Source organism: Lithobates pipiens, unplaced genomic scaffold (genome assembly GCF_037356315.1).
Source record: "Lithobates pipiens isolate NorthernLeopardFrog02 unplaced genomic scaffold, aLitPip1_a1.2 Scaffold_8, whole genome shotgun sequence".
NCBI classification, from domain to species: domain Eukaryota; kingdom Metazoa; phylum Chordata; class Amphibia; order Anura; family Ranidae; genus Lithobates; species Lithobates pipiens.
The window spans coordinates 242,605,616-242,618,524 of record NW_027507903.1 but is presented as its reverse complement, the minus strand read 5'-3'; the positions used below and the strand labels follow the sequence as shown (position 1 = coordinate 242,618,524).

General features: G+C 41.0%; 1 protein-coding gene across 6 annotated transcripts in view; it reads left to right on the top strand.

Annotated features, from left to right (window-relative positions):
- CNOT2 (CCR4-NOT transcription complex subunit 2) overlaps positions 1-12,909 on the top strand; it is a 124,278-nt gene that overhangs the window by 29,035 nt on the left and 82,334 nt on the right. For all 6 annotated transcript variants that reach the window (XM_077468858.1, XM_077468860.1, XM_077468862.1 and 3 more), the window contains 3 exons: positions 7,270-7,392; positions 7,611-7,683; positions 11,098-11,245. In XM_077468858.1, the coding sequence (XP_077324984.1) occupies positions 7,270-7,392; positions 7,611-7,683; positions 11,098-11,245 (344 nt within the window). The remainder of the gene's footprint in view (positions 1-7,269; positions 7,393-7,610; positions 7,684-11,097; positions 11,246-12,909) is intronic.

Below are 12,909 nucleotides of genomic sequence, written 5' to 3'. Positions count from 1 at the left end.
CTTCTCCTCCTTCTCCTCCTTCTCCTCCTTCTCCTCCTTCTCCTCCTTCTCCTCCTTCTCCTCCTTCTCCTCCTTCTCCTCCTTCTCCTCCTTCTCCTTCTCCTCCTCCTTCTCCTTCTCCTTCTCCTCCTCCTTCTTCTCCTTCTCCTTCTCCTCCTCCTTCTCCTTCTTCTCCTTCTTCTCCTTCTTCTTCTCCTTCTCCTTCTTCTCCTTCTCCTTCTCCTTCTCCTTCTTCTCCTTCTCCTTCTTCTTCTTCTTCTTCTTCTTCTTCTTCTTCTTCTTCTTCTTTTTTTTTTAGGTGGACCTGAACGAACACTCCATAGACCTCTAAGGAACGTCGGATGTCAGCGGTGACATGTCCACTGACATCTGACCCTCTGCAAGCTCTCAAAAGTGTGACGGAGGAAAAGACCTACCACAGTCCGTCCTCATCTGATCACCCATAGGGGAGAGCGGTGCTCTGACAGTTCCTTCCCTGCACAGTGTGCAGAGACAGACCTGTCATCTTCCTGCTCAGCAGGGAACGACGGAGCGAGCAGAGCGGGCTCCTTATGCGGACACGTCCGTGTGAAGGAGCCCTTACACTGTATCTATAGAAGGAGCCATAGTTGTTACATTGGCTCGACTTCAAACATGTCTGCCTTTTTGTTCATCTTCACTACATTACCTGCACGAACAGGTGTGCTTTCTGGGTATGCTGTATCAACTCTATGTAGCCTCAGCTACGTATAGTACAGTGCTGTTTTCAGCCAGTGGGATGGGAACACCCCCCCCCCCCCCCCCCCCCTTACTCCTGGAACAAAATAGAGCTGGACTAAGTGACAGTCATCCCTCTTTAAATGAATACAAAACTTTCTCTGATTGGTTGAGCTAATGTTATCCACTTGCCTTGGCCAATCAGAGGAAGCTTTGTATACATTCATAGTGCAAAGCTTACAGGGAGCTTTGTATTCTAACTTGGGCCAACTGTTTAAACGGATTATTAAATGTAGCTTGGGCTTTAAAGCATCGTAAAAATGTTATATATTTTTGAGGGGGGGAGAGGCAGCTCCAGTTGTGTCATTGCATAATGTGCTAGCATTGCTCGTTGTTGCAGACCTAACTTTTTTTAAAACCTAGTCCTCCAGTGCTACACTGTCACTGCTGCCATCTTCACTTATGCTGCGTACACACGATCGGACATTCTGACAACAAGATCCAGTGTTTTTTTCCGACGGCAGTTGGCTCAAACTTGTCTTGCATACACGCGGTCACACAAAGTTGGTTGGAAATTCCCACCGACAAGCTGAGAAAAAATAAGTTCAATAGCCAGTGCTGCTCTTCTGCTTGATTCTGAGCATGTGTGGCACTTTGTGCGTCAGAATTGTGTACACATGATTGGCATTTGCGCGAACGGATTTTGTTGTCAGAAAATTTGAGAACCAGATCTCAAATTCTGTGCAACGGAAATTCCAATGGAAACTGTCCGATGGAGCCTACACACGGTCGGAATTTCCGACAAAAGGCTCCTATTGAACATTTTCTGTTGGAAAATCCGACCAGTGTGTACGAGGCATAAGTCTTCCTTTCGAGTTCATGCTCTCCAGCTGCTTCAATGGCCATGATGTGAATGCATCACTCCCTGCACGGGAGTCATCATCAGCTTGGCACACTCAATGTGCCCTGGATACAGAGTGTCACTGCACATGCGCGATGACCTCAACTAGTGCTGATGTGAATCTCTCCCAAAGTGTAGAAAATATTTGCCATATCTACAGTTACAACTTCCTAAAAGCTTGCCTGTGGGTACACGTTGTAAATAGTTTACTACAGCTTTAAGTTTAAATATATGGCAATAGCAGATTTGAGATTTATTTATTTTGTTTGGTGTCATTTTAAATGCAAACGCTACAAAGATATAATCTGATTATCGCTAAATACTGCTTGCTTTGGGCTTGCATTAAAGTAGATCTAAAAACGATAAAATCTCTTTAACATGGTGTTATTTCACAATCTGTTTTCACTCTCTAAGGCTGGATTCACACCTGTGCATTTTTAGTGCTTTTTGCGTTTTGCAGATTAGCTCTGCAGAACGTGTTCCATAGGAACCCATGTTAAATGGACTGTAGTGCAAAAAGCACTAAAAATGCACAGGTGTGAATCAGGTCTTAAGCCTCGTACACACGATCGGATTTTCGGACGGGAATTGTGTGATGACAGGCTGTTGCCGGAAAAACTGACCGTTTGCATGCTCCATCGTACGATGGATCGGATTTTCTGCAGACAAATGTTGGCTGGCAGGCTTTAAAATTTTAATTTTCTGAGGACAAATGTCTGTTGGGTTATTTTTTTATTTTTATTTTTTTCCCAATCTTGTGTACATAAGTCTGTCGGACAAAAGTCCAAAGTACAAACACGCATGATCGGAAGCAAGGACAAGCCGGAAGCGGTCGGTCTTGTTAACTAGCGTTTGTAATGGAGAATTAACATTCGTGGCGTGGCAAATTATGAAATCGCAAAATGCAGCGCACATTCTCTTCTTTATTTAATGGGATAATAATGTAGCTGCTTTGCTGGTGATACTGATAGAGATTTTTATTTTTATTTTTTTGGGGGGGGGGCACTAAGTTGGCACAACACCAATTATCCTGTAGTCTTTAAGATCAAAGATACAACTATGTTGGTGTTCCTTGTCAATTTTACATTGGGAGTAGGCAGTTACATTTAAAAAACAAACTGTCATTTGACGTTAAACACATAGCCAAGTAGTAGTCTACACAATATTTTTTTTTTTTTTTTTTTAATTTTTTTTTTTTATTGTGCATTAAGACAACAAATAAAATTTAGATCTACTATCTGACAATAGAAATTAAGCAAAAAGTGCATTCTATGAATCCAAAAATTATAGAAAATATATCAAATCTTTTATTCAACCATAAAATAAAAGCCCCATGCATGTGTCCTGCTTCTTAATATAGAAAGTCAACAATGCCAAGAGTTGGTAAAAGCAGGTGTCTATCATCCGGATTATTCTCCTGGAGCAGCAAAGACATATGACATAATTTGTCACAATTAACAAAGCAACTAGTTTTTTGGTCCAAGAAATCCTCCTCCTCCTTCTGTTCCTGGACTGGACTTGGGTCAAAGCAATAACTCCAAGGCCAATAATGAATAACACGTTATCTCCTCCAATTCTGCAACATGTCTGGTTCGCTCACCAAATTTCAAAAGTCACTTTCCAAACTTCGGAAACGCAAAATTAGCAGGAGCCCAAAGAGTGGCGCTAAAGAGCTGAAAATTCTTCACTACATTCGTGTTTGTTGGCCAGCAATTCCTTGTATGCAAGACAAAATCCAGGCACATGCCTTCGGACAAAAGTCAGAGGTTTTGTCTACGGAAAATCTGATCGCGTGTAAGAGGCTTAAGGCTTCATGTACATGGGACGTTTTTACAACTTCTCCTGAACGATTTAACTTGACAGTAACCCGCGTTTAAAATTTTTCTGTTTTGCGTTTTAGAAGTGTTTAAAAAAAATTGTATGAAGGCAACACCTCAAAAAAAACTGCTGAATTGGGCACAGCTCGAGCCGTGAGTGATCCTTCAACACAACCACCTAGTCCATGTGGAAAATTTGTCAGACAATTACTATTACCGTTCAGATGCTGTCAATGCTTGGGAATTCGGAGGACTACAGGTGCCGGCTGTCAGATGACAATGGCGGAGATCCCTGCATTCACAGTGTTTAACATGGTTGGAGGATTTATTAATCAATGTGTATGGTTAGCCTTAACCACTTCAGTACAAGAAACTTTCATCCGCCCCTTTCTGCCCAGTTCCATTTTCATCTTTCGGTGAATAACAATTGCGCGGTCGTGCTGCACTATACTATGACATTTTTAGCATTTTGTCCACACAGCTTTTATTTTGGTGGTGTTTAACCACTTAAGCTCTGGACCATTTTGCTGGCCAAAGACCAGAGCACTTTTTGCGATTCGACACTGCTCCAAAACAAAATTGACGACTCCTCCCCCCCCCCCACCAATAATTTTCTTTTGGTATTTGATCACCTCTGCGGGTTTGTATTTTTTGCGCTATAAACCAAAGTGTTTTTTTTTTTTTTTTTTTTTTTTTCTTCCCAATCGCGATAAGCGTTTGGTTTGCGCAAAAGTTATAGCGTCTGTAAAATGGGGGATAGTTTTTATGGCATTTATTTATATTTTTAAACTAGTAATGGCAATCAGCGTGTGGTGGGTGTGTTTTTTTTTATTTTTATTTTTTATTTTTTTATCGTGACTGCGACATTATGGTGGCGGACACATCGGACAATTTTGGCACGATTTTGGGACCATTCACATTTTTTATACAGCGATCAGTGCAATTTAAAATTGCATTGATTACTTTTTAAATGTGACAGTGAAAGGGTTAAAACTAGGTGGCGCTGTAGGGGGATGGGCATGTGTGACACATCACTGATCATGGCTCCCGATCACAGGGAGCTATAATCGGTGACACTGTCACTAGGCAGAACGGGGAGATGCTTGTTTACATTAGCATCTCCCCGTTCTTCCTCTCTGTGAGACAATCGCGAGTATCCCTGTGGACATGGAGTCCGCGGGACCCGCAATCCAACCTGCGGAGCACCCGGTCAGCGTGCACATGCCGCCACGGCGGCAAATTCAATGGGACGTACAGGTACGCCCATTTGCACAGCCATGCCATTCTACCAACGTACATCGGCCTGTGCTGGTCGGGAACCGGTTAATCGCCACTGGGCTTTTTATTTTTGCTAAATGAAAATTTTGAAAACAAATTTTTTCATTGTTTCTGTTATACATTTTTTGCAGATAAATATTCATAAATTTAGGCCAAAATGTATGCTACGTTTTTTTTGTGTAAATAATATAAATTATATTTTTTATTATACTTTTTTTTTTTTTTTTTTTTTCTGAAAATTGATCACTCCTGATGTACTGGCAGCCTATTCCATTTCTTGAGGCCCAAAAAGGCCAGGATAGTACAAATATCCCCCAAAAGACCCTTATTAGTTTTGTGTGTGTTGGTTTTTTTTGTTTGTTTTGTTTGTTTTTTCTTTTTTAACCTGATGATTATAAGCAACTATTTTTTACTGAATGAAACTGATTTATTCCGTGGGTTTGGTTTGTGCTTGGCCAAGACAAATCACGAGGTACAGATTGGCTGTGATTGGCCGGTCTGTACCATGTGATCACCGTGACCAGTCACAACTTGCAACACAATGGATGGCATGAAAGGAAGCCATCCATTGTTTACAATTGTCATGTGATCTGCTGTACTTGGCCGCAGCGATCACATGGTGTGGGCCAGTGACCGATCCCTCCACAGCACATTCAGGGAGGACGACTTATGACGTCAACCTGGAACGACACAGGTCGAGCTGGAACTGGTTAGTGGTATTAAACCCAAAAGCAGACCTTTTATTTTAACTTGTACAGAACTCCGTTAAGCTATTTCCTCCTACCCGGAACCAGTGGCGGTAAGGGACCTGGAGACTGGAATTAGGGGTGTATACCTTGCTTCACAAGGTAGGGAGCAAAAAAAAATCCTTCCGGTGTGGGTCGGAGAGGCATGGTCAAAAATGCGGTGTTTTTTTATTTTTTTTTATTTTGGAGTGGGCTTTAATTTCATTACTATCTCAGGGCGTCCGAGAAGATTTATTCAATTCTAAAACTGAACTTGTTTGATGCCTTTTTGGTTTGTTAAAAATGCCATTAAAATCATTTTCTTGTATCTAGTAAATAAGTGAAAAAACTTGCCACAAATGTTGGCTAATACTTTTCTGTGCTCTCTGCCTGTCTTATCAATGACATTGTTCCCAGCTATCTCTGAGGACTTGACAATGACTTCCATTTGTTAGGGAGAAGAGGATGGGGGGAGGTTTCTGTAGCTCTCTCCTAGAGTGACCACGCTGTTTCTCTGTAGATACAGGACAGTGAGGGAGGGTTATCCTCCAAGGACAGAAACTGTTATTGGCAGAATCACGAAATGATTATAAAGGAGGGGGGGGGGGGGGGGGAAGAAAACCATTGCAGGCACCATATCAAAAGACTGGTAAGCTGCAGTGTATTCAATTATTGTTCTTGGGGTATGATACGCTTAGGTTATTATGCTGCCCATCACCAGGAAGTTTTACCTATATGGTTTTTAATGTGACTTCCCTTAGGGCTGGTTAACACCAGAAAGGGGTGAGAGGCACCCACACCATGTTCAATACGTACTGCACTTGTGATCTGCAGCAGGTGTCAATGCAATGCTAATGACACCCCAAATGCAGCGGAAACAAAAAGGACGAAGGGCTGCACACCCATACAGTGCAATGTCGAACTTACTGATATCAAAAATAGATAAAAGCATCCCAGGCACAGACAGGCAGGGGATGTTAAGGTTGACGCGTTTATTGCTTTGTTAAAATCGTATGGAAATGCCATCTCCAGAATCAATATATACGCTTTAATCACAAAATTGCATTGCCTGTTTTTCAAGTCCTGTCAAATTAATTCCTAGTATTTTCATAGCAACACTAAACCAATGCACATAATATAAACATGATAAAAAGTTTAGCAGAAAAGGAAAAATTTGTATATAAATGAGAAAACTGTGAAAATAACACACAATACATTACAGAACTAAAAACACAAGAGACACAGCTGCATCTTATTGTGAAAATTCATATCCTCCAAACATCATATGCATACGTATATCTGGAGACGTATCCATATTCGGGGGTTCTTATTGAAAACAAGCCCCAAATTGTATTCATTTTTGATATCAGTCGACGTTGCACTGTATGGGTGTGCAGCCATTCGTCCTTTGTTTCTGCTTGATCTCTGCTAGCATGCACCCCATCGTTTGCATCATGCTTTGTGGATTATGGTCTGTGTGATTCGCCTTTGGGCAGCGGTATCTTACTATTGGACTTGGACACCCCAAATGCAGTGCAGGTACAGAAGTACCATGCTATCCGGTTGCTGTTTTGTAAAATGGGGTATGCACTGTTTTTGCTGCAGTCTGGCGCGACTTCAGCCCATTGCACCTAAATTCCATGTAAATCGCACAGGAACACAGTTACTGCTTTCATTTTAATCGGAATGTACTGTATATTCTGTATAGTACTCATTGCATTTTTACAGTAACATTTTCATGTGCTTTTGTCACCTTGCATTGTTTTCTTTAATTATATTTTACGTTCTTCATTATGTAAGCTTTTTTGAAGGTTTAACACTTCAATGTCGTTTTTTTATTTTTTTTTTTTAGGTGACATACAGCATGTTTGGTGCTTCAAGAAAGAAGTTTGTAGAAGGAGTCGAAAGTGACTACCATGACGAGAATATGTATTATAGCCAGTCATCGATGTTTCCGCATCGGTCGGAAAAAGATGTACGTTGTGCCTTTTTTAATTCCCTTTAATTTTTATTTTTTTTGCCTAATTTTACTTTCATATAAACCATATATTAAATGAATAGAATTTAAAATTTGTTTCCTATTGTAAATTTTATAGAAAATGCTGACAAGTGATTGTGTGTTCTCATTCTATCCCTCTACTTTTTTTATTTTTATTTTCATTTATTTTTATTTTTTTCTCCCTCACTGTTTAGATGCTGGCATCTCCATCACCATCCGCGTCGGGTCAGCTGTCCCAATTTGGGGCTAGTTTATACGGGCAACAAAGTAAGTATTTTTTTATTTTTTTATTTCTTTTTTGACTATATTTATTTGTCCTCTGCCTTTCAAGTAATTGTCTATACTATACAATTTTAGACCCGCTCGTCCTTCGATGTCAAAGGTCATAGACTGTGTGGATCTGCCCCCCCCCCCCCCTTTTTTTTTTTTTAATTTTTTTTTATTTGATGAGCTTTCAGTGAATCTCATTCTACAGATCATGAGCTACACAAGGTTCTGTCTTTTTGACCCCCATTTTCTTTGCCATTTAAAGGAAACCTTTTGGAGTTATTAAAAAAAAAAGTACATACTCGCTCCCTTTTTAACAGTAGCATCGGTGTGATACTGCAGCTGACCCTTGTTGGCTTGAAGACAGCGAACTGAGCTGATCGCTCAGTTCTTGGTCTTCTATCAGTGACTGTCGGTCACCGTTCTCTGCTCAGCCCCTCCAGTGCTCACTTTTGTGTTGTGGGTGCAGCTGGCCCTAGCTCTCAGCCACGTGCTGAGAGCTGGAACCAACTGTCCCCTGGGGGATCCCAACAATCTGGGGGGGGGGCAGTGTGTGTGCCCAGTTTTGGCAGACACCAGCTTCCACTTTCCTGGCGCCAAAAGGAAGTTCACCTTCCCACTCCCTCCCTGCAATCTTCTGGGACACGTCGCAGGTCCCAGAAGATTGCCTGGCCATTCTGTGCGCAGCTCGCGCCCAGATGTGAAGCCACAGCCGGGCACCCACAGTTACAGTGCCATTGACATGGAGAGTAGTGGGTCTTTGTGCGCTTACATTGCTGGACTGTAGGACAGGTGAGTGTCAGAAGTCAGCAGGATGACAGCTGAATGAGCAGAGAACTCTATACACTTGTTACATGAATGAATCGGGAAATTCTGCATGGAGATTTTGAGGGGGGGGGGGGGGGGGTTGAATCGATTAATCGTGCAGCTCTAATATATCCTGTGATTCTGTACTTGCCAAATATGCTGCAGAAATTTCCCTTCACTGAGTCTGGCTGCATCCATTTTAACTGTGGGCCGCTGAAGCTGCTGCCTGTTCACTTCCTGGATTTACACAGAGGCACACCTCCAGCTCTGCAGCTTTCATTGGCCCTCTTACGACTCATCCCCTCACCACCCCCCCGCACCTTCCTGGCAAGCTCTAACAGAGTGAGAGAAAGCTGTGCATGATGTCATAAGCCAAGGCTTTTTTATCAGAAAAAAAGGAAGTGGGCTGTATACGGTATTTACTAGCAGAAAGAAAAAAAAGTTTTACAATCCAAAGTTAAAACCACAAGTGCAGAAGATTTATTAGGCTTCTTGTAAATGGAATGTGTTTTTTATTTTAATTTTTTTTGTTTTTTTTAGCAACCGATGTTTACAATGTCCATTTTGCCACGTTTGTGTTTTTTATAAGCATTTAAAAAAAAAAAAATAGCCAAAAAGTAAAAATTCCTGTAAACGGTTTGGCGCTTGAGATGCCTCTATGCTCTTCTTTTGAACCCATTTATTTTTGCGTTCCAAAAAAAGCCTCTAAACTCAACTGCCTAGAAAGGACTATAAATGACCCTGCTTACATGTACTAAGATAACAGAGGAGAGTTCAGGAGCAGTTGGAAAAAAAATGCCCAACTGCTCCTAAACATCCGTTTACCAGCAGCGGTGTACATGAGGCCTTGCCTATATGTACAAACAATCCAGGGAAGTTTACTTGCTGATTAGTAATTCTCATTTTACAATATATTTATTTTTTATTTTTGTATGTAGAAAACTCAAATCTTTTTCTGCTTCCACTCTCCCTTCCCTACTATATGCTGTTTGTGTATTTTGTTTCTGCTTTAATGTCGTTTCACTTCCTTTAAATGGATAAAACCAAACTTGTGCAATTTTTGTTATCCGCTATAGTCCTACATTACAATACGATCTTGATAACTCCTTCATGACTCCATTTCCTCAGTTATTGCCTTTGGTATTGGTTCTGGGCTGTCATGTCAACTTTACATCGCTCACAAACATCTCCTGCCATCTACATCTTAAAAGAATATTTCATATGCATACCTTCCTTAAACATGATGCAGCTAAAATGCTAGTGAAGGGCCTCTTCGTATCTCTGACTCTTGCAGCACTCTCTGACTCGTTTGCCTTTCTTGCTGTTCCTTTCACTAATGACCTGCACTAGTTGCCCACTTATCATTCTGTTTAGACTCCTAATGATAACCTACAAATATCTCTACATCTAGCCCATCCAAATATTTTATTAGATAATTTCAGATGCCATACCAAACAATGCCTCCGCTCTGTGTACAGCCTTATTTTCCACCTACCTAGACATCCACATCCGAGATCATCTCATGATCTTCTACCACCATGTATTTCATCAGTCTCCAACTCTTAAAACCTTAGACACTGCCCCCTTGCCATTCCCCCCCATTCAAACCTTTATAAACACAAAGCGCCAGTGACTTTCTAGGTTCACTTTGCAAACCGGCCTCTTTAGACACGCATAGAATCTGAGTTTCGTTGTTCTCATTGGTTTATTTCTCATCTGGCAAGTCACAAACTATCATCGTATACAGCTTACTTGCTTTTCTTGCAAGCTGATATAGGTAGGGCCTCGTTACTGTTACATTGTGCTAAACAACTCTATGTACTGCTCTTTGGAAGCTCTAGCCCCTTCCCCATGTTCTTTTTATAATTTTGTATTTGTCAAGGGTGCTTTATAAATTTTCGATTTTAGAGAGCTCTGTAAAATATGCGATATAGCTGCTTAACTTCACTCTGCATCCGGTAATTTTTTCTTATGGTTACCATTAATTAGAATCTCTAAAACTCAAGTGACCAACTCTTCAGTACATTTGTTGATTCATTTACTAAAATTCTTACCTGCATCAGCCTAGTTAAATTCTTTTTAAATAAATTGGCAAAGTGAAAAAAAGTCTCAAATATGTCTCACAATCGCCTTGGAAATCATAAGAATTTTTCAACCCATCAGACTGCATTCATCATCAGTTCAGTCCTTTTTAAATTCTGTTGCAATGCCAGTGAGAGATTCTCTACATTTGGTCAGAACAGTAACATGGTTATTCCATCAAACACTTTGATGGATCGATGTGTATGGCCTGTGTTAAAGAGCTAAACTAAGATCTTCTCACTGCATTGCTTTGTCAATTCCCCAGGGTACATTTTAATTTTTATTTTTTTGGTCTCTGGAAATCAAAATGTAATACAGTTTTAATTGGTCTATAAATATGTTCTTGATGTGAAGAATCCATATCCCTCCAACCATCTTGTTTTTTTATCTTCCATATTAATGAATATGATCGTCTTTAGGAGTAGCTAAATGCATGTATGCATCAGCTTTACACTGCAGAAGCCATATGACCGTTGTATTTGTGTGCTGCCAAATAATATATTTGAATTCTGTTTGTTTCTACAGGTGCACTAGGCCTTCCAATGAGGGGGATGAGCAACAATACTCCTCAACTAAATCGCAGCTTATCACAAGGCACTCAGTTACCAAACCATGTAACGCCAACCACAGGGGTACCAACAATGTCACTTCATACGCCGCCATCTCCAAGCAGGTACTGCAGATTAAATTGTTGTAGTGGTGTGTGTTTGTTTTTTATTTGTTCCCATTGTTGAAGTTGGTAATGCTTTATAGAACAATGCAATCCAAATTCGATAATTTCTGATAAATTAAAGCAGTGGCACTCCACCTTTTGTGAAAGCAGGGCCCAGCAATTGCTTTCATGGTGTGTAAAAGTGCAAAATATTTATTTTAAAATATAATTAACAAAAAAGTAATTGTATGAAAACGAGTTACTGTAAAATACAATCTTACGCACACGTCTCTCAATTCCTCAAATCATGCACCTTCCAATTAAGCTTTGCACATTTTTTTTCTTCTTATATCATAGCGGGTGCAAACAGCTGTCATGCCACAATATCCAGCTAGGAAAGGGTGTAAATTGTCCAGGAATGCATTTATAAAGCAAAGATAATGGCATATAAATTGTAGTAATAACTCATAATAAAAATGGTTATAGTATTGTTTTAAAATAGTTCAATTTTATAACGTGAACTTGCCTGCTGCTGCTCCTATTCAGTTTCTGTGCAGACTAATAACTGAGTAGGGGCTGTAGTGTTCTTTGAAGACACATTAAAATCTACTAAAATCAATACTGATACACATGTCCCAGGAGGCGGTGGGGGGGTTAATTTAAGGAGGGGCTGGAAATGTTGAAGATTGCCGTAGGAGCGGGTACCTGTCAAAATTGGGTTCCTGCTCCCAAACCCCCCCCCCCCCCCCCCTTTCAAATGTGTCATATGTGGCAGTGGAGGACGAGAGGGTGTGAACCAGTGGAGCTTCACGCTGTAATGTCATAAACATGACCATAAGATTGCACACCATTTATATATGTGGAAATTCTACCATAGTATAATGTCAGCCTAAAGCTAACCAGTCCTATCGCCGTTCCTATCACCTTTTCTGACTAACCTGTGTAAAAAAAGCTGTATATACTTGCCCATTTTCAGCCTGCTCTGGTCCAGTCATGTGTCAATTGGCAGCAGCTGCAGGGGGAGCGCCAACAGCGGCTGAGACCTGGGAGCCTATGGGTGACGTCACAACTCCCAGTCAGCCAGTTGTCAAGTGTTCTCTCCACTCGCCTGCAGTCACCACTGGCTAACACTGGGATCATGTAACTGGACTGAAGCAGGCAGAGAATGGGTAAGTATAAACCAATTTTTTTTTCTTTTATCGCACATCATGGGACACAGAGCAACTATAATAATGACTCTATGGGTTATACACCACCTATAGGTGAATGGACACTGGCATAGTGTCAAACAGGAAGTCCTACCCTATGTAACTCCCCCTAAACAGGAAGGATCTCCGAGTGTTTGTTTTTTTTTTTTCTTTTTTTTTTTTTTGTCATTTCTGTAAGGTGGTGGTCACTGATGTGATACATGTGCTCTTAGAGTTCTGCAACAGTTCTACTGAGAATCAAGGACTTCAACCGGATCCATTTCAAAAAGCTGTTGGCCATAATGGATGGTACCCGAGCCTCATGGAAAGTGGAGAAGATTCCTCAAGGTTTGCCTGTAATGCAGCCTTACGGTGCTGGACCCTGCGTAATGGAACCCTGTGCAGCGTTTGTTCTGACCAAGGTGCTTTCCTGCAGGGTGCTATACAGGTCCAGGGGAGTGGACCCCACATAAAGGGGACCCAGTCCCTGATGGTGTT